The following is a 20859-nucleotide window of genomic DNA, read 5'->3' as shown; positions in this document are numbered from 1 at the left end:
CATAAATAATTCACTGTGAATCACTCAAACTGCTGGACGCCTTAAATTAGAACCAGCACAAAATACTTGCTTTGTGGATAGCTTCTCTCTCCCATCTTAGACTGCATATTATAGAGAGACACATAATGAGCTGCTGGACTGGGAAGCACCTTCAAGCTCTGCGGTATGAATATTAGTTAATGGTTGTGTGTGTGAGGGTGGAGGATGGGGGTGGATAGGTGGTAGATGTGCCCTTTACTTTGACAGGGTACATGCAAGGTCTCTGTTTCTGTCTGTAGCTCTATTACTGTACAGAAACACATTGTGACCAAGGCACCGCAAGAGGGCAAGAAGACTGGAGGGAAAAAAGGGACAGATCCATAGAGAGGCAAGACAGGAAGAAAATATTGTTAGAAAGAAAATGTTGCTCTCATATAACACCATTTCAGCACATTTGCTCTGTGTTTTTGTACTCAGGGCCAGAAAAAAACCTTCATTATAGGTAATGCCAGACGGGCAAGCAAAGCAATTTAATACAGTGTATTAAATTGCTTTGCTTGGTATTTGTTTAGCCTCAAAATTGTGTGAAACTGATGTGTGGAGCACCACATCAGCACCAACTATACTAAGTATAAAAAACATACATTAATCTAGTGAGTCATAGTTATTTGGTTTATAATTTGATATCAACACATGTCCCGTTGGTCATCAATAAGGTCACTGTGGGACTGCGGGAGGTGGGAAGCACAAACATTCACCATTTCCACACCTAATGATGAGAGTGTTAAAAGTCAGGTGAGAAATGCAAATAGTGTCCTCCTGTGCCACTTGACATATAAAAACAGACACTCATCATTAATGAAAATGTGTTCTAATGCATGTCACTGATGAGGAAAATGGACCCCGTGAGCTCCAAATCATTATAAAAGAGCACTGTGCACTTAGTACTTAAAGCTTTTAAATATCATCTCCTGTAATGCACATTAGGTGTATTTTTCCATTCCCACATAATGCTGGGAAATAAATGTTGCTGGTGTTGAAGGTCTGTCTGGTGTGGAATACAGAGTATTAAAGCTAATAAGTTTAGTGAGTCAGTAGTAAAATGGGTAGGTTCTTATCTCAAAAACAGTACAAATGGCGGATGTTAATGGATTACTATCCCATCCCAAAATCCGAGAGTGCAGAGTTCCCCAGGGAAGCATCCTGGGGCCTCTTTTTTTCCTGCTCTATGTAAACGATTTAAAATCAGTGTGTTCATGTGGTCTCTTTCTCTATGCAGATGATTTTGCCTTACTTATGTTGCACAAAGATTAAAGTGTTATTGAAAAAAACCTTTTGCTCAGAACTTACATTGGTTGATAGATGGCTGGTATTGAGACTCATTAGTAGTGAAAATAAGTTATCTCTCCATCTTGGCATAACTGAGTCTATTTTATTTGGTTCTAGATGTGATTTAAGGAAGTCTGATAGCTTTAAAATGATAGCATTCGCTACTATCTTGGTGTTGATGAAAATCCACAGTTAATTATCTTGGATGTATATTTGATAACCATTTATCTGGAGAGGACATGGCTTTGAAGGTGCTTACAAAAGTTAATCATAGGATATATTTTTTGGCTAGGATCTCAATATTTTTGGACTTTGGGGCTTATTTTTAACTGGTGCTCAATGTCGCCTGTACTACACCTGTTGTGCTTGGTATGATGGTATTTCAAAGGTAATCAAAAATAAACTTCAGATGTCACAGAACAAGTTTGTCAGAATTGTTTTGGGACTACCACTGGCCACTCACTTGGTTTCCTCTCATTTTGAGAAAGTTAATTGGCTTAGGGTACAGGACACGTTGGCCCAGATTAAATTGTTTACAGTATTGAAACACCTGCTGAAAAGACAACCTTTTTATACTCAGAGCTGTTTTATGGAATAAGCTACTGAAAGTCATGAGGGAAATTAATGGAGTGGGCAGGTTCAAAACCATTGTAAAAAAAAGAGATGTAGGAACAGGTTAGATTGATTTATTATCTCATATACTGCTGAGGTGTGTTGTGGCAAGATCACCCATTTGAGTATTTATTTCCTAATGTATTTTTTTCCCTTATTGTGTTGTATATAGTGTCTCTGTTGCATAGTATTTAGTGTTTTTGAATGCATGAGTTGTCAAGTTTGTCATTTCATGACAACTATCCTTGTACCCCCTTCCATCAAGGACCACAATGGAAATGAACATACTAGCTTTCTTGTGTTATCCTTAACAATTTCTGAAAAAATTGTACAAGGAGCCCATATGCTGTATTTATTTTTTTATTGCTGAATAAAATCAATCAATCAAACTTGTTCTGGTTTCGAGGGAGCCATGTGATGTGATGCACTCATATTTGTTGCAATGGCCAGAGTACATGCAGTACATCAGAGGCCAGTGTTTACTATAAATGTACCATCTGTGCAGAATTTACGAGCACAGGTAATTTAAAACCCCCATGTTGGAATCACACAGCCTGCAGGGGAATAAACTAGCTCTCATTACAATTCAAACATTAACCAATTGAACTGTCAGTGAGGCTGGCCTGACGCAGAAAGTGTTGGTTTTCATAACAGAAATGTTATTTCCTCGTGAGTAATCTCCAAGATGGAAACTTTTTAATGGTTAGAAAATGCCACCTCCTCCTGCTGAGCACATGCTGAGATCCACTAGAAATTCTATCACAAAGTTTAAAGGTCTACCTAGGCAGAATAATGACTGACATTTTGCCTGCACTAAGTTCATTACCTCACCATTTAACTGATTATAACTGAGTACAGAAATGCTAACACAATAACCACAATATTTCACATCTGAAATGTCTAGACACTACTGAAAAACTAGACAATTTTTTTCTATAAGGGGTCACAATCCAAAAACTTTGGGAAACATTTATGTAATCTATAATAAACTTTGAACTTTACAAACTTATCACTTGCTTTTTCTATGTAAAATCATTCTCTGAGTATAATTACTAATAATGTAACTAGTAACTCTAGCTGTCAAGTATATGTACTGGAGTACAAAGTACAATATTTCCCTCAGAAATGCAGTGGAGTGGAAGAATAAAGTAGCATAAAATGGAAATACAAGTAAAGTACAAATACCTAAAAATTGTAATTGAGTAGAGTACTTGAGTAAATCTTCTTAATTAATTTACACCACTCAGGATACTAAAGCACCAGATGTCATTTCACCAACAAATAGCATTTGAATTGAACTTAGTCTATTAAAGTATAAAATTTCTGCCTCCTCACATGTGAAAACATAACATAACAACGATAACTGAGAACCAGTCAGGAGAAGAAAAAACTCACTACACTGTATTTTGACATGTTATTGAACAGGGAGATTATTTATATTCATAACATATCAGAGACACGTAATTATTACTTTTTTCCATTCTTAAAAAACAAAAAGAGTAAGATCTCACTTATAAGTTTCATATATTTTATCAGCTAACCAACTGAAAAAGCCAAATACCCAAATTACTTTTTTCAAATATTTGAAACATATTGCTCTGTTCAAATTTGGGTATTATTTTCAAAATGCATTAGGTGCAAATAGTAAAATATGCAAAACTTAACAGAGATTATTATTTTGAGGAACTGAAGCTGTAAGTAAGAGAACATTTTTATGTTTTTCTGTCTCCACATGGCTTCTGCAGCACCTACCAGTTAGCCCATGTGACAGGCCCAGGATGTGGAGCAAACCACTCAAGAAGCCAAAACTGTGGAGTATTAAGGTCAGCTTGACTTGTAATACTTTAAAACACAATTTTCAGTGCAAAAACATTATCCACACATCACCCACCAAGACTCTAATAAATATCATAACAGTGATGATTAATTTAAAACTTCTGAAAGTTTGGATTACTGATCGTATTTTGGTTTATGAATCAACTTGCCTCAGTACTTTTTCCTCCTCATCACCTTTTGGTTTGCAGAGACCTTTACCAGATCCGGGCTGATGGTTGGTGTGTATGTCAGACTGTGTGGGGGATGAAGAAAGGTGATTGATCAAACAGCCTCACTCTGCCTGTCACAGGTTATTGCCCCCCGAACTGAAAGATCAGGGTGTTAGTCACTTTAAAAATGTATTGGTATTGGTCAGGCTTGTCTAATGAAACTTGTTTCAACTGTGGATGTGACCTCGCCCATCTCATCGGGTTCTGGGAAGCTTGGTATAAAGTGCAGCCATGTGAAAATTATGAATGGTTTATTGCTATGAAGGATGCGGGTGTGTGTATTATTGAAAAATAGAAAAACCTCCTATCTGCAGAATTTTCTGATTGGCGGATTTCACTGTGGATGATAAGAACAAGGAAGGCTGCTCATATTCAGTCTGTCTGCAAGATAATCCCGAAAAGTCACCTGGTGAAAACCTCCTATCAGGTTCGCTGGGAACATGAGGCACAAAACCTCTGCATCAGCACCAGACCGAGCTGAATTCTAACCCTAGTGCACTACACTGTAGTAACTATTATATTTACTACACTGGCCCATCTTTTTACCTGAAAACAAACTTAATTTTATATTTAATTTAATTTTAATTATCACCTTAATTTAGAGCATCGTTTTGTAGAACCTCTTCCAACTTGCACCAAGTGCAAAAGCTCCTATCTGCAAAATGATCCAGAAAAAGTGGGGAAGAACCTCCTCTCTGCACTTTGTGAGGCACTAATACCTAGTTGGTATTGTTAACACATAATGTATTATGTACTGAGTATCCTTAACAAATAGCATTCTGAAAGAAAACAAATTTTTTTTGTTTTCTCAAAAAAGTGCATTTTTCAGATGGGAGGTTTTTCTCTTCGGCCATCGATATGGGGTTGGTGTTCATCAAGACATGGGTGAAATTAGTAAGATTGGGTGTTAATCAATAAATGGGTAACATGAGTAAGGAGGGGGGGTGTTAGTCGAAAAATTGTTATAATGAAAAGGGCATCCGATTTTGCCGAAAACTTGAAAAAATGAACATGGGGTGGGTATTAATTGAGAAATGGGTAAAATTAGTATGTTTGGGTGTTAGTCAAAAAATGGCTAAAATGATTAAGGGAGGGTGTTACTCGAAAAATGGCTAAAATGAAAAGGGCGTCCGATTTTGCTGAAAGCTTGATAGAATGAACATGGGGAGGGTATTAATCAGGAAATGGGTGAAATCAGTAAGACTTGATGTTAGTCAAAAAATGGGTGAAATGAGTAAGGGGGGGGGGTGTTACTCGAAAAACGACAAAAATGAAAAGGGCATCCGATTTTGCCAGAAACTTGATAAAATGAACAGGGGGTGGGTATTATGTGAGAAATGGGTAAAACTAGTAAGACTTGATGTTGGGTAAATGGGTAAAATGAGCAAGGGGGGGTGTTACTAGAAAAATGGGTAAAGAGAGCAAGGGGCAAGTGTTACTCGAAAAATGGGTAAAATGAAAAGGGCGTCCGATTTTTCCGAAAGTTTGATAAAATGAACATGGGATGGGTATTAATCGAGAAATGGGTAAAATTAGTAAGATTGGGTGTTACTCAAAAAATGGGTAAAATGAAAATGGCATCCAATTTCGCCGAAAACTTCATAGAATGAACATGGGGTGGGTATTAATCAAGAAGTGGGTAAAATTAGTAAGATTGTGTGTTAGTCAAAAAAGGGTAAAATGAGCAACGGGGGGTGGTACTAGAAAAGTGGGTAAAGTGAGTAAGGGGGGGGTGTTACTCGAAAAATGGCTAAAATGAAAAGGGCATCCAATTTTGCTGAAAACTTCATAGAATGAACATGGGATGGGTATTAATCGAGAAATGGGTAAAATTAGTAAGATTGGGTGAAGTGAGTAAGGCGGAAAGGATTCAGTAACCTCAAAATGAGGAATTTTATCAAAAGGGCAGCGTCCAGTAACACCATACAAAGATCTATGATCTGGCACTTGTAGATGTCTACGGTGTGTGTCGGGAGTCCAGAGAATACACTCGCTTTCCTCAATTTTGTTACCAATGTCACTGTGGTGGCACAGACAGTAACAGCAGACCCATCCCCGACTAAAACAAGTATCGAAGCCGGCCAAAGAATGGGCTAATAAATTATCAGCACAAATGGAAATCACAGAGCCCTTGAGAACACGGGACTGGTCTTCAAAGTCAACTGATACACGACGGCACTGAAGTTCACAAAGGTCATGAAGAAAAGGATGCAAAATTGGCTCATAACCATACTTCTGAAACCATCGGTTTCTGACAAGTACAGCCAAATGTATATTTTGAAGACTGGAACGATACTTCAGAGGAATATTTCCAAGAACAAAGTAGACACTTGAAATTTTGTGAATCTGCTTTTTGGATCCCAAACAATTTACAATTTCAAATTCATCAGTATATGACTGGAGCCTCAACTATGTCTCAGAGCCATTAATAAAGGCATGCTGTTGAAAAATTAAACCATCTGTGAAGTCTTGAAGTGTTTCTTCGTCAAAAACTGTGTCCTCCACAACATGATGAAAAACATCATCTCTTTTGAGAATATTTTTCAAAACGGGAATATACTGGAAAGTCTCTTTTCTTGCTGTTGAGTCATATCTGAGTAAATATTTGACTGGTGCAATTAACCAAAACTGTCTTATACAGTACCTCTCAAACTGATGGTCTGACACAAAAACATCAAAACATTTCCCAAAGTGGATGTCTTCAACCCAGGACTTCAAGTTTGAATGACTGTCAATCTCAATAATTGCTTCTTCAAGACAGAAGTGTAGAAGGTCGCTAGATTGTTCATTAAAAAGTTCAATCAGTTTTCACTTCATGAGTAACAGTTTGCCGTACAGTTTTGGGGAGAATGTGCTTTTCTTGAAGTTTTATACAGTGCAAAATGTCTCTCAATTAGCAATCTGAACCCACATATTTTTTCAGAAAAAGAGATATTTGGTTCTTTAGTTCTTCATTTTCACTCGTCATGAATTTATTTCCTCCGCGGCAGAAAAATACGTTAAACGTGCTTTCAGAAGCACTTCTAGTGCTGACGGACTCTAACACACTCCCTATAAACAGACTTAAAGACACTGGCTGGCGTAGCAACATTAATGCTACAAACAACCCATAATGCAACACTCTTTGTAGAAGTTGGTTTTACACCGATACTTTACCCATTCAAAAAGAGTATCTGACGTTGTGAATACATAACTGTCTAGCCGTTAGCGGACTATGTATGCTACAGACCGACATGCCTAACCGTCAAGAATATTCTCAGCAGTTGAACCATTAACGGTTAACCGTTGACATCCCTAATCTCAAACTTTGTCAGTAAGGCCAAAGGCGTTTCAGTATCTTTGGTTAATGTAACTTACTGTAATGTCACTGCTCCAACTGGCTCCACTTTCTTGATTTTTTTTCTTTTTGAGCGTCAATGTTGTGCTTTCTGTGTTGTTTATTGAGCAAAAATATCAACTTTCAAGTTAGCGTTAAAGTAGCTAAAATGGTTGGTCAGGCTCGGCTGTTCGCTGGCTGTTGTGACTAACGTTAGCGTTACAAAACACGGTGCAAAGTTTGAAAATAGCAATGAAAACTTCTTCCTGACAAGCAAGTAACATTAATATCGTATCTTGTGGCAGTTAACACTAAGACATTCACTTGGAAACATACCTGCTTTTTCTCTATCTGAAGCCGGTTCCTTCTAGGGCCAGTTGATGAATCCAACGGCTGAGTTTCTGCGACTCTTGAGGACCGCTCGCGCACTGACAGCTCACGCACCAGAACACTGATAGCTGCGAGCAAGGTTAGGTTTTTCAGCCGCTACGTGCTCTGGTCAAAAGTAGTTCTAGTTAAAAACACATTTTTTAATACACTGCTGTGATAAAGAGGAACAAGCTTCCAACCGAGATTTATTTTTCCAGAGCAAAGTTGAGTAGGATATGTAGGCTAATAATAAACTACTTATGGGATGATGATCTGAAAATGGTGTGGATTTGAGTAGTAGGTCTACACTGATATAATTTGTGTGTATTGAATATGCCTGTTGTGTTTTAATTTGAAATTTGGGCAGGCCCCATATATTATTATACTATTATTAGCTTAAATATTGTATTTTGCTCAGTGATGAGAATGTTGTAATTGCTGAGAATATTAAGAACACTTTTGATGACAAATTATATAATATTTTATGCTGTATGGATTTGTCCCTATGTCCTAAATGTGACATTAAAGGCCACATTGTAAATAAGTAGTTGATACTTGAATGCAGTGCTCAACAATGAAGGTCAAGGCTCACAAGTGGACCTCAGGGACCAACCAGGGGGGCCTTGAGAAGATAGTAAATTATTGAAAACTTTACTTACAGAATTCTTTAATCACAAAACATATAGACATATAGACATTAACTCATAACAGTTAATATATAAATATAATGATAGCCTTTTTATTGAAGTTTTGTGACATGATTTTGGGGAAAAGAGCTTGAGTATTCAACAGACTTCCTAAACACCTCCTACTGTCCAGACTCCTATCAACTTACATTCATTCATGGACTACAGTCTTACCTTTATCTCATCCTCCAATTGTATTTCTCCTCCCACAGAATTTAAACTGCAACTGACAGCTCTCAGCATCCAAACTGTCTTGTTGCATCCCACCACCACATATTTTATATGGTTTAGGTTACTAGTAAATAAACAGAGAACAAAATTATAGGGGGGGTCCTTTGATGACCCTGGAATATTTCCTGGGGCTTGGGGGCAAAAAGGCTGACAACCACTGCTTTAATGTGTTATCCTGAGGAAATGTATTTTTTAATTCTTTCCTCGACTAAACTAAACTAAGCTGAAGAACCTCTAAAGAACCTCTAAAGAACCATACAGGGGTTTAACAGGTTTTTTTGTACAGTAGCAGTGCTATAAAGCACCTCAACCACCCCAAAGAACCACTGAAGAACTGCTGAAGAACCCTACTGGGCTTAAAAGGTTATTTGTACGTCAGTAGTGCCATATAGCACCTCAACCACCCCAAAGAACCACTGAAAAACCATCATTTTTTTGTGTGTAATAAGGGTGCGATAGTGAGTCATCACATGGTGCTGACATGAAGCAACGTAACAGAGAACCCACTTGTTGACATTTGATTATTTGTTCATTGCCCATTTTTCATCTTAACCTCCATCGTTAATATTCATGATCACAACTAAAAGGGAAGTCAAAGCTGCAGACCTTGTACTTCAGACTTGAGTTTTGAGACTTAAAATATGAAACATTCAAGTCCCTCATAAAATTTAAAAACAGTAAATAAAGTTAACAAAACCTTGAAGTCCCACACCATAGATATTTTTTTAATTTCTTCAATCCAGAGTTTGGCTTGCATCAGAGAATTAATAAAAGGAATAACTGTTTATTTCCTTTATGTATGTTTAGGATTTACTGCAACCACACAACTATCAGTACAAGTTATCAATCCCAGAGCTGTTTGTTTTTGCAAAATATTGCAAATTATTAGTGATTCATTTAAACATAATATATAATAATAAAAACTTTATTTGTGTTGTTTCAATACTTTATTGACATTTGGACATAGTTGATGGGAATTTGCTTTGGTGAGCTCAAACAGAACAAGAACAACAAGAAACACGTACAATCAACACCTTAGGACATAAAAGTAATAGTAACAATAATGAATAATTAAAACAACACTCCCATGGGGAAGCTATTATTACCACAACCAGCTATGGTGTGTACCATTGTATACATCCTACCCTTACAGTGTGTTACAGACAGGAATAAAGAGGCAGCACATTAATGATTTAAGAGTTAAGGCCTCGAACAGCCTCATATAGCACCTGTCATAAATGAAATGCAGCTCAAGGTACTTCACATAGATTTCATATAAACAAAAATTTAAGGCACTTCACAAATCAGAGGTTACAGACTAACAATAAAATACAGCAAAGCATGTGAGAAAAAGAGACTAAATTAAGATTCAATAAAATAAAACATATAGCCTATAATGTTGCCTGCCAAATATTTGAGAGACAGCATATAACAAACTGATCCAAGACACCATATACTGTATCATAGACCATGCAGGCAGTTGTTTATATAGTTCCTTGTGGCAATCTTCCTCTCTTTTATCCCTCTATCACACTTTCTTTCATTCCTCTCCCTCTCTTGTGAGCAGCAGGGTGACTCATGATCATCACTAAGGCCTCAAAAAAGGAAGTCTTTAACAAAGTACATTAACAGTTATTGTTGTCTTACATAATGTGAGCTTACTCTCCAGTAAGCCCCATGTGTTCATCAGTTGGAGTCATGTTACCCAAAATACACATCAAACGTGACCCACTGCTGGTCTCTTTTGTTCTTTGTTTATGTCTTTTCTTTTTTGTGACTTGTTTGTTTGGCTGTATATGTTGTCCTTTGCTTTGTTTAATGTTTGTTAATTGAAAAATTCTCAACATAAAATACAAAAAAAAAATAAATAAATAAATATAATTAAAAAAAAAAAAAAGCATGACCCACAACAGGTGAAAAAAGTAACAGAACCAAGAGTTGTTCTTCTCTTGCGCGAAATGCTGCAGCTATTTCCGGAAAGCCATGTGTAGCTCGCACACGTATGACGTCATCTACCTCAATACTAGTGATTGGTCGTTGTCGCTGCGGGGCGTGATTCCTCGCCTTTCATTGGCTGACTTTTTAAATCGCCTCCTCCTGATTGGCCAGGAGCGTCGCTCTGCCATTGGCTGAATTCACGCACTGATAATTTGAAATCGGCGTCTCAGAGACGGAGAGCAGCTGCACAGAGAAAGGAAGAAAGAGTAATTTATAAACAAAGGTAGGCTGGGAATTGCATCGAAACTGTTTGCGAACTATATTTGAATGTTATTTTGATCATGGAGTCAAGTTAAAATGTTAGTATACGCAACGAGATCACGACGTGTTAGATGTTTGTGTTGATTGAATGAAGCACAGCTGCGGTAACGTCACATTGTCTCACTTCAGGCTGTTAAAACAAGATATTTCATGCATGTATTGTTTTGTTTGTGCCTTTTCTCAAGCTGCCGGAGCAAACTGTGATTCATTAATTTATGTGAACAATCTTGCATAAAGTTGCTGCGATGTTATCCGGGGAGGACGCAGCCCAGCTGCAGTGCTGTGTCGCGGTGGAGCATCTCAACACCTCCGGCCAGGCCATCCGCAGGCAGGTCGTCCGCAAAGCCTCCGTTATTCTGGGACGGAACGAGTTCCAGGAGATCATCCTCCGGCTCCACGACGGAAAAGTCTCGCAAAATTACAATTTGAAAGACATCAAACTGTTCACAAAGTTCGCCAGAGATGGAAAGTGCACCATCAAACTGATCCCCGAAAACATCCAGCTGCTCATTTCCAACTGCCCTCCTGACAGGCTGAACGTCTTCCTTAAAACCCTGAGCATCAAACACCAGGCCTGGCAGAGCAGCAAGCCAGTGAACGACCGAGAGAAGCTCAAAGCCGGACTGCCCCGCAGCTTCGAGGCCATCAGCCCCCTGCAGCAAAAAGATATCCAGAAGGTCAATGAGCTCAGATCTAAAGTGCCTCCCAAAGGGCTGACAGACCGCACCAATAAGATGACAGCTGCAGGAGCAGGACAGCAGGTCAAAAGGTCAAGGAGTGATTGTAACTTCAGCCCTGTGAGTCAAACAGATCTAATTTTATTTCTTAATCATTTAAATGACCCCATATTTTATTTTCAGACTGTAGCGGTCTACACTCTATCTTTGTGTCTTGTCTTTCAAATGGCATGTGACTGAGGCTGTCTGTGTGTCAATTATTTCAGGTGAAAGCCAACCCCAGTAAGAAGCCCATTCTGTCTCTGCCTTCACGTAAACTGAACAAAGAACAGGCTGCTGTCCTCAGTGCTGTGCTGAGCGGCAAGAACGTCTTCTTCACAGGAAGTGCAGGTATGAAATGTGGGGCTCAAGTTATATTTTCATAACAAGTCTGTAATTACTTGCATGTATGATCTATTTTGCATCACTGTCCTTTTGAATTATGTTACATCTTACTGATATTGCCATTTGATAACAATTTTTGTCTTTTATATCAACATTTTCTCAAGCCAAGTTGGTGTAAATCTCCTTTGTGATCTCCTGTGATTGTCTGTTCTAAGCTCATTTGAATGTGTGTTTTTCAGGTACTGGAAAGTCCTTCTTGCTCAAGAGGATCATGGGATCTCTTCCTCCAAAGAGCACCTTCGCCACAGCCAGCACAGGAGTGGCTGCATGCCACATTGGAGGAACAACATTACACAACTTTGCTGGTCAGTCATTAAAGCTTCTTCGGATATAAAATTGATATTACAAAACAGTGACGTAAGTGTATCTCTTTATACAAGCTGAGGCTATTTTTCATTTATCAATACGTTGTGTTATTGTCCAAATAATTGGCCGATTCATTGGTTTCAACCAAGGCCTGACCTGAAGAGAGGCTGTATGGACAGGCACAAAATGTTTTTCTGCTGTCCTCATAATGAAAAGCATAAATCACATCAACTAACAATTACTTTCATTACTGATTAATCTGCCAAATGTTTCCATCAATATTCATTGAGTGTTCAAAATGTTACAAAATAGTGACACAATGCCCATCACAACAATGTGTTCTGTGTCTAAGCAACAGTGAAAACCCAGAGATATTCAGATCAGTGATATAAAACAGAGGAAAGCAGCAAATCCTCACATTTGAGAAACTAGAACCAGTGAATATTTTGCTTTAAATTTTCTGTTGAACACATAAGTGAATAAAGGACTTATTGTTTCAGCTCTACTCACTAGTGTCTCCTTTAGTGGAGGAAAAGGTCTCATCATTTATCATTTATCTATTTCTTCTTTTGTGCTTCGTAGAGCTGCAGCTTTGGACTTGGTTACAATTTCTGTGCAATGGTGTATTCTACATTATGAATCTTTTAGTATAATCCAGAGGAGGTGTTAATGTCTTCCACATTAACAGATGTTTTTAATTAAATCTCTATACACAATAGAGGGAGTGGATTGAATATTTGCATAGATGTTTTTCATTTTGTGTCCCTTACCACCCTGTGTGCCTCTGCCTTCCACTCTCAATCTGTTTCTAGGCATTGGCTCTGGCTCTGCCCCGCTGGAGCAGTGTATCGAACTGGCTCAGAGGCCCGGGGTGCTGCAGCACTGGACCAGCTGTCGACACCTCATCATCGATGAGGTCTCCATGGTGGAGTCCCAGTTCTTTGACAAGCTCGAGTCAGTAGCCAGGTGAGATAGGATTCAAAGCTGAACAACAGACATTTCAGGGGCAGTAACAGTATGTGGTAGAAATAATAAGTTACATTTCCAGTAATAGAAATGTGCAAACGGTTCGGTAAAGCGAATAGATTGTTTTGTGGTGGAGTGCTTGATCTTGCGTTTCAGCATCTTTAATTTTATTAATGCTAAAGGCAGATGGATATTTGCTTCATATGTAGCTACAGCTGTTAAATTACATTACCATGACATTTACAGTAGGGCAGAATGTCATGACTCCAATTATCTCTGTAAATGCGAAACAACAGAACTTGATTAAATTACTAATTTCATATTTTTGGCACATACATTTACACAAATTATACAAATAAATATCTTGTCACTGGTGATTAATATGAGTCATTTTTTGAAAGCTCCTTCAGTCAGCTGCTGTTGGGTACCGACTCATTTATTATTCATAAAACCAAAACTAAGATTTGAAAGTACGTTTTGAAAGTTTAATCAGTTGATTCAAAAGATAAAAGTGATATTTGGAAGTTTTGAATGTCTGTAAAAGCAGATTCACACTCATAATGTTTGCAGTGTTACAAAATTCAAAGTTTCTGAACACACGTTGGGAAGATTTAACACACTCCTTCCAGCTTTGCATGCTGCGTCCGACAATATCAGCTCACACAAGGAGTTCTTATAATGCTACTTGCAGTGTGTGAGCGCAATTACACTACTCAGCATGAGGATTTCTGTTTCATTTATTTAGGCTCAGTGCTGGGCTAAATTGCAAAGCACATTGCAAATATTGAAAATGGAATAATAAAATACTCAAATTAAAGTTAGTTTAGATTCACCTCTTTCCCCCAGTCACTGCTGCCTTTAGAGTGAAATTCTCCACCAATGTTACTGAACAATTAAAACACATAGATATACCATAGTTTAAACTTTCCTAACATACTTTCAAACATTTCAAATTTAGTGTTGGTTTTATGCCTTGAGAATGTGATTTTACCTATTTTGCATGTCTTGAGGGAAGTAACTTGTTTTTATGTTATTAGTAGCAGCAACAATGAATTTTTTGGAATAAATAGAAGTATGTAACACTTGGTATGACCAAAACCAACACGCTATATGGTAAATGCAATATTAACCTGCATTCCCTCATGAACTGAATACCATGTGTATCTTAGATCAAACTGAAATATTGGGCATGTAAACAAACATGTTGGTTCTCTTGCTACAGAGATGTGTTACATTCAGTACATTCACCTTCAGTAACATACGGTACTCTTCTCACTGTGCGCTGTTGCAGGTCAGTGAGGAGGTCTACTGAGCCGTTTGGAGGCATCCAGCTGATTGTCTGTGGTGACTTCCTCCAGCTACCTCCTGTCTCTAAGGGAAAGGAAAAGGCCAGCTTCTGCTTCCAGGTCAGAGCAATCAAAATCTAGGCCATTACCATGTGTTTAAGCATTTGCCTTAAAGGATAGGTTCACTATTTTTCATGTCTGTCGAATGAAGTAGATATCTTTCAAACTTAATGTCATTTTAGTACAAAATTCACTCTTCTTGTTACAATGCATCCACTGAAGTTCAGAAGGGAAATGCTGTCTGAAGAAACACAAAGAGGGATAAACTCAGACTGCTGAAGCCTCATATTATCTTTAGATAAACCTTTAAATATATTTTTGCATAAAACAAGGACTGTGGATTTTGTCCGTCATCACTTACATTATAAGTGCTTTTGGGGGGGATCTTTTATTGGCCACTTTTAACAAGAGCAACGATTGAGGGCAAAACCTCTTTCAGTGTTAATTTGGGCATCTGACTGTTGTTTTAAGACAGACTTGAAAAATTGTGAAATTGTCCTTTCATGATGTTACGTGTCAGAAGAGTAATAGTTTAATTCCCAGTGAAATAGCAGAAAATTGTAACAGTCTATTGCAATTAACTAGACATCCTGCAACACATCCTACCTTCACATGAAGCTAACATACACTGACACAGCTAGAGAAGTATTTATTAAAAACTAAATGGTCATTTTTAAAATAGTAGTTGGTGGTTTATTTGTTTATTTATGTCTTTGTGGTCGACCAGACTTTCATAAAAGCAGGATTTACTGTGGTGCATTTGCACTGGTTTGCGTGTGATTCTAGGGATGTTCCTAATTTCCTGGTAATTTCAGTGTACTGTATATGCCCAGAGGTTTAACTGTGTACATGTGTGAGGCATTACTGGACTGAGTCATGACACGTATACATGGTGGTTTATGCGGTTTCCATAAGTACAGATTCTCTACTTACTTCACTGAAAAAGACCTTTTCACTTCTATGAACCTTCAGGCCAGGAGTTGGCGTAAAGTCATCCAGGTCAACATGGAGCTAACAGAAGTGCGGCGGCAAACAGACCAGTCCTTCATCTCCCTCCTGCAGGCAGTGAGAGTGGGCAGGTAATTTAACAGGCACTGTCTATTTTTGAAGCAATCTCATGGTTACATGTATGGTTGTACAGCTAATCCCAGTAATCCCAGTGTAAATGCATGCTGCAAAAGTAGTGTTACTATAAGAGAAGTTCAAGCAAACTCTGTCTCAATTAACGCCACTCAGGGTGACGGAGGAAGTCACTGCTAAGCTGATGGGAAGTGCCTACCATCACATCGAGAAGGACGGTATTCTAGCAACCAGACTATGCACACACAAGGACGACGTAGAGCTCACAAACGAGAACAAACTCCAGCAGCTGCCAGGTCTGAATTGTTTCATTTGATTATTTCCTTTCAGCTTGTCCAACAGGTGTGACCTCTGTTGGTTTGGATCCAGGTGAAAATGGGCAAAACTTATTCACAGCTTGACTCATGTAACCTTATTGAAACCTTTTTCCCCTCCAGCCTCAGCCGGGCGCCACTTGTTTTCTGACTTATTTCCTGTACTGATTTACTTTTTTTTATTTTTTAAGATGTAACTGCATAAGGAAGCTGTGCGGAGTGTATATTTGACCCACTGTGGCAGCAACTTTCAAAGTTTTTACTTCCCTTTCTTGGGCAATTAATAAGGTGGAACTACCAACATTTGTTGCATCTTTTTTTCATTTTCAAACTATGTTCTTGGTTTGTTACTCAAGACATTTTAGGATGCATCACATGAAGTTCTGCCTGTCACCCTGCATATTTTGCATAAAACACTGACCTTCAAAACAATATTATCTGCTTGTTTAACGAATCTCTCTCTGTTCCTCAGGCTCAGTGCGGATATTTGAGGCCCTTGACAGTGACCCAGCCTTGGTGAAGACTATAGATGCTCACAGCCCTGTCGGCAGGCTGCTCCAACTCAAAGTGGGAGCTCAGGTAAGCCTGTGTGTGTGTGTGTGTGTGTGTGTGTGTGTGTGTGTGTGCTTTGAAAGTTTTGGTGACACCTGTGCCCTTTTAAGGTCATGTTGACAAAGAACCTGGATGTCGCTCGTGGTCTGGTGAATGGAGCACGAGGGGTTGTGGTGGCTTTTGAGTCTGGAAAACATGGTCAGTACCTCATTTATTTATTCATGAAACATATTTTAACTCAGCACAAAAACACCAAAACTCAAAACAAACCCTTCTATATTTATCTGTTTTATACCCAGAGGTTTATTTTTTTATTTATATATATATATATATATCTCATCATCATCATCATCAAATACACTCATTTGCTATCTTTACCTTTTTAAAAGGGATTATTTAACCTATTTTGTCATTTGTCTGTGTTGTGTTTTTTGTTTTGTTTTGTTTTTTTGCTTTATCCTTGTCAGAGAACACTTGTCAGTGTCCAATGCTGTGACATCTGTTTTTCTTTTGATGAGCTTTGGGTGTTTTTGGAGATGAACATTGTTCAGCAGCAGTGTTTCCCTCTAAGATTTTTTTCTAGCAATGGTGCTGTTGTGTGCAGAGCCCACGACACCAAGGCCCGTGTTTGCGCACACTGGCAGTGGACTAACGTTAGAATTGTTCCAGACAGGTTTCATGTTCATTGAGTCATGTCTTTATCTTATCGATACTCTTATCGGTTCTTCCTCATTACTAAAGAATTTTTTTTTGTTTTTTTTTAAATTATTATTTTTAAAAAGAATAAATTTAGAACAGGGTTAGAAATGATTTATATTTTAAATAAAACTAAATATTGTTTCTAGAGCAGCAACAGTGATGTCGTACAACAGCAAAGTCACTATATAAATAACGTCTCGTCCATTTCCCATCTCCTCAGGACTCCCACATGTGCGTTTCCTGTGCGGCGTTACAGAGGTGCTGAAGCCAGAGCGCTGGGTATTCAAGTCTGGGGGCGGGATACACCTGAGTCGACAGCAGCTGCCACTCAAACTGGCCTGGGCCATCTCCATTCACAAGAGCCAGGTGAACAAAGGCTCAATAACACAGTGCATTGGCTACAACTCGCACACAAATATCAGAGAGACAAATGCTCACCAAATCTCTGTGATGACCTTGCTTTGTCTTAGCAGAGAAGACATTGTTCAGTGTTGCCATGGGACACCAGTGTTTTTTATGATTTTTCTCTTGAGTGAATGACTCACTTGATAAATGTCTATTTTCATTTAATTGGCCAGAAACTAATTTATTTCCCGTTTTCTCCTGGATTTATAGTCACCTCCAGACAGCGATAAACATCTGCAGGTTTGATTTCAGTATCTGAGCCATCCGGAGGTTTAATTAAGTCCACATTATTTGTCATCCGAGGTTAAGGTCAACATGCAAAGGAGGACAAGAGTAGTATCAGAAATACAGACTGTATTCAAATAAAAAGTATACCAGCACAATAGATGTTCATGCTCCCCAGAGGATGAATCCTACTGGCTATAGTGATTCCTGGACTTTTCCATCAGCGCCAAAATGAGGTTTGCATTTGTGGTTTTGAGTGAAATGTCTCTGACATGAATGTACAGACAATTGGTGTTCCCCTCAGGATTATTTGTAACAACTTTCATCATCCTTTAACTTTTCATCTAGCCCCATCATGTGGTTACATTTGAATTCGTCCAAAACTGTGGTTTATGCCCAAACAGACTTTTAACTTTTTCTTTCATTTACTGGTTTCACAGTCTGACAGTGTTGTTCAGACCTGTGCAAGGCTTACTGAGTGAAACAGGGATTTTAATTCTTTTGTGACCAATAAATAATGAGTTGAATTGAATTAAAATGACCTGCTAAACCAATCACATTCCCATCAGCGTAAGTATCCTAAAATGATGAACATGGTACATATTTTACCTGCTTAATATCCGCATAGTAGCATTGTTACTGTTAGCATGATGATGTTAGCATTTAGCTCAAAGCACCAGTACAAGTACAGCCCCACAGAACCAATAATGTGCTTGTTACTGAATTTGATTAGATTTAGGCATTTAATCAATTAAATCCAATTATCCATTAATTCCATTTAAACAAAGAATTGATTTTAATCAAATTTGATTAATTTAAGAAAATTGAAATGTGAAATCTACTTTAAAATGAAAATAAATAAAACTAAACTTAAAATTTATCAAATCAAAAATTAAAATTCAATTTCAAATGAAATTTTATTTAAAAATTGTCAGTTTAAATGAGTTTAATTAAAGTACATTAAATTTAATTAAAAATTAAATAAAAATGAACTCCAGGTAAATTAAAATTATATTGAATGAATCATAAATTATTAAAATGTCAATTAAACCTAGTAAATATAATTAAGCCTAATTGAAATTAAAAATGTAAGTAAATCAAATTAAAAATGTAAATAGGCTAAAACTTAAAAAAAAAAATATTTTAAAATCAGATTAAATACAAATTTTATTTTAGAGTCCTCTGGATTTTCTCTAACTTGTCTTACACTTAGGACCTACTTTTAGTGCTAAAATGCTTTTTGAATTAGTCTTGGACCAAAAAAAGGACTGACACCCCTTATAAGTTTTTCCTAACTCAGCTAGTTAGGAGCTACTTTTAACCTTAGAGGATGCTTTGTGAATGTGGCCCCTCATCAGACACCCTGAACACTCAGCCAGTATTTCTGCTTCCTGTAAGTAAGCTGTAACTGTTTCTTCACCAATCACTATGTTGTCTCATCAGCAGCTCCCACTCAGCTCTCACAGCAGACTCCAATATCCTGACCTCAGACTCTTGAATTAGTTAGAGAGCAAAAAGGGGCCCTCTGGGTAATTGAGTTCATGGGTCACGACTAGTGTGTCACCAGTGTTTGATCTACACCAGTGAAAACAAAGCAGAGACATAAGAAGCAAATCCCACACCTGCATCCCTTCAGAGGAAATCAGTGGAAGTAACAGAATTATAATGAAGGAGAGTAACAGACATTGAGGGTGGAGATACTGCAGAGATAGCTTTGAACTGTGAAATAACTATTCTGTCATCACTCATCTGGAAGGAAAGTTCATTAAAATCTGAAGCATTGAGTAATGATGCACTTTTCCTCTGCAAAAAAATGACCCAATAAAAGCAGTTGCATGATCTGACTGCTACTACCGACTGCTTTATTTTTGAACTACAAAACGCCAATGAATGGATTGTAAAATTTCTTTTATCATACTGAACTTTTTTAATCAGTGTTGTTGTTATCATCATCATTATTATTATTATTATTATTATTTATTTTTTTATTTTATTTTTAGGGAATGACATTGGACTGTGTGGAAATCTCTCTGGCACGTGTGTTTGAGAGCGGTCAGGCATATGTGGCCTTGTCTCGGGCTCGGACTCTGGAGGGTCTGAGGGTCATGGACTTTGACCCCAGCGTGGTCCGGGCAGACCCAGATGTGCTCCTCTTCTACAGGAAACTGAGGAAGGAGAGGCTGCTCATGCAGGTAAGTTAAGAGCTCTTACAACCAAATGTCATCTTTATAACCTCTGGACATTTTTGTTATTGTTGGTACATTAACTCAATTTATTCCAACTCATTTTCACCTTAACTGTAGATGTATACACATAATTCCTGGATTACTGTAAAATCCCAGACACAGTCAAGACATAACACCATATTAAATGATGTAGCATCACATTATATGGGAGTGCAGAAACTCTTTGGTCTTTTAAATGACTTCCTCTGTCTCTACGGCTCTCTGCAGGCCTCCATGGATACGTTTGTTGGCAGCAGAAACAAAGAAAACTCTTGGTGAGAATCGCGCTGCATCATCTGTGTTGTTATACAACAAATTGTCTGTTTTTATTATCATTTTATTCCTTTGGTGACTATCTGGACTTCTGAAGTATAACTGCAACCACAAACATCTACTTTAACCATCTACCTCAGTCACTGTTTTAAACATAATACCTGAAGTCAGACTGCCACCATGTGTTCAATATTGTAATTATTTTTTAAAGCTTATTTTTTTATAATGCCTTGTTTTTTTATTTATTATCATGACTGTTGCAATCAAATAAAGTTTTAGTCAACTTATACCTTTTTGTATTTGATTCTTTTTTTCAATGAGCCCTCTGAGGGCCCTGCCTTTTACTAAACATTTTATTTTATGAAAACTTCACTTGTTGCACTCAAATAGTTTGTGTTTGAGTCCCTGGATAAGAAAATAAAATCTGTTCCTGCCATTCATAGTCACTATACACCAAAAGAAAGCAGACTTTTATTGTTAGAAAAACTAAATTACTTAACGAAGCAACCTGTCTGTAATGT

At 37.8% G+C, this 20859-nt stretch overlaps 1 protein-coding gene across 2 annotated transcripts; it reads left to right on the top strand.

Moving 5' to 3' along the window:
- The first annotated feature begins 10678 nt into the window (after positions 1-10678).
- pif1 (PIF1 5'-to-3' DNA helicase homolog (S. cerevisiae)) lies at positions 10679-20625 on the top strand. Of its 2 annotated transcripts, none has more exons than XM_067605450.1 (13): positions 10679-10788; positions 11012-11623; positions 11770-11893; positions 12127-12252; positions 13066-13219; positions 14511-14625; positions 15538-15644; positions 15802-15941; positions 16432-16538; positions 16622-16709; positions 17431-17576; positions 19841-20032; positions 20294-20625. In XM_067605450.1, exons 2-13 carry the CDS (start codon positions 11072-11074, stop codon positions 20342-20344), a joined length of 1902 nt encoding a protein of 633 aa, XP_067461551.1. In that variant the 5' UTR covers positions 10679-10788; positions 11012-11071; the 3' UTR covers positions 20345-20625. The 2 variants fall into 2 exon arrangements, with proteins under 2 accessions (XP_067461551.1, XP_067461552.1); XM_067605451.1 differs by having other exon boundaries at positions 10683-10788; positions 11064-11623.
- The last annotated feature ends 234 nt before the right edge of the window (positions 20626-20859 follow it).

Source organism: Thunnus thynnus, chromosome 12 (assembly GCF_963924715.1).
Source record: "Thunnus thynnus chromosome 12, fThuThy2.1, whole genome shotgun sequence".
NCBI lineage: Eukaryota > Metazoa > Chordata > Actinopteri > Scombriformes > Scombridae > Thunnus > Thunnus thynnus.
The sequence above is the reverse complement of the archived record's forward strand: the minus strand, read 5'-3'. Positions and strand labels throughout refer to the sequence as shown.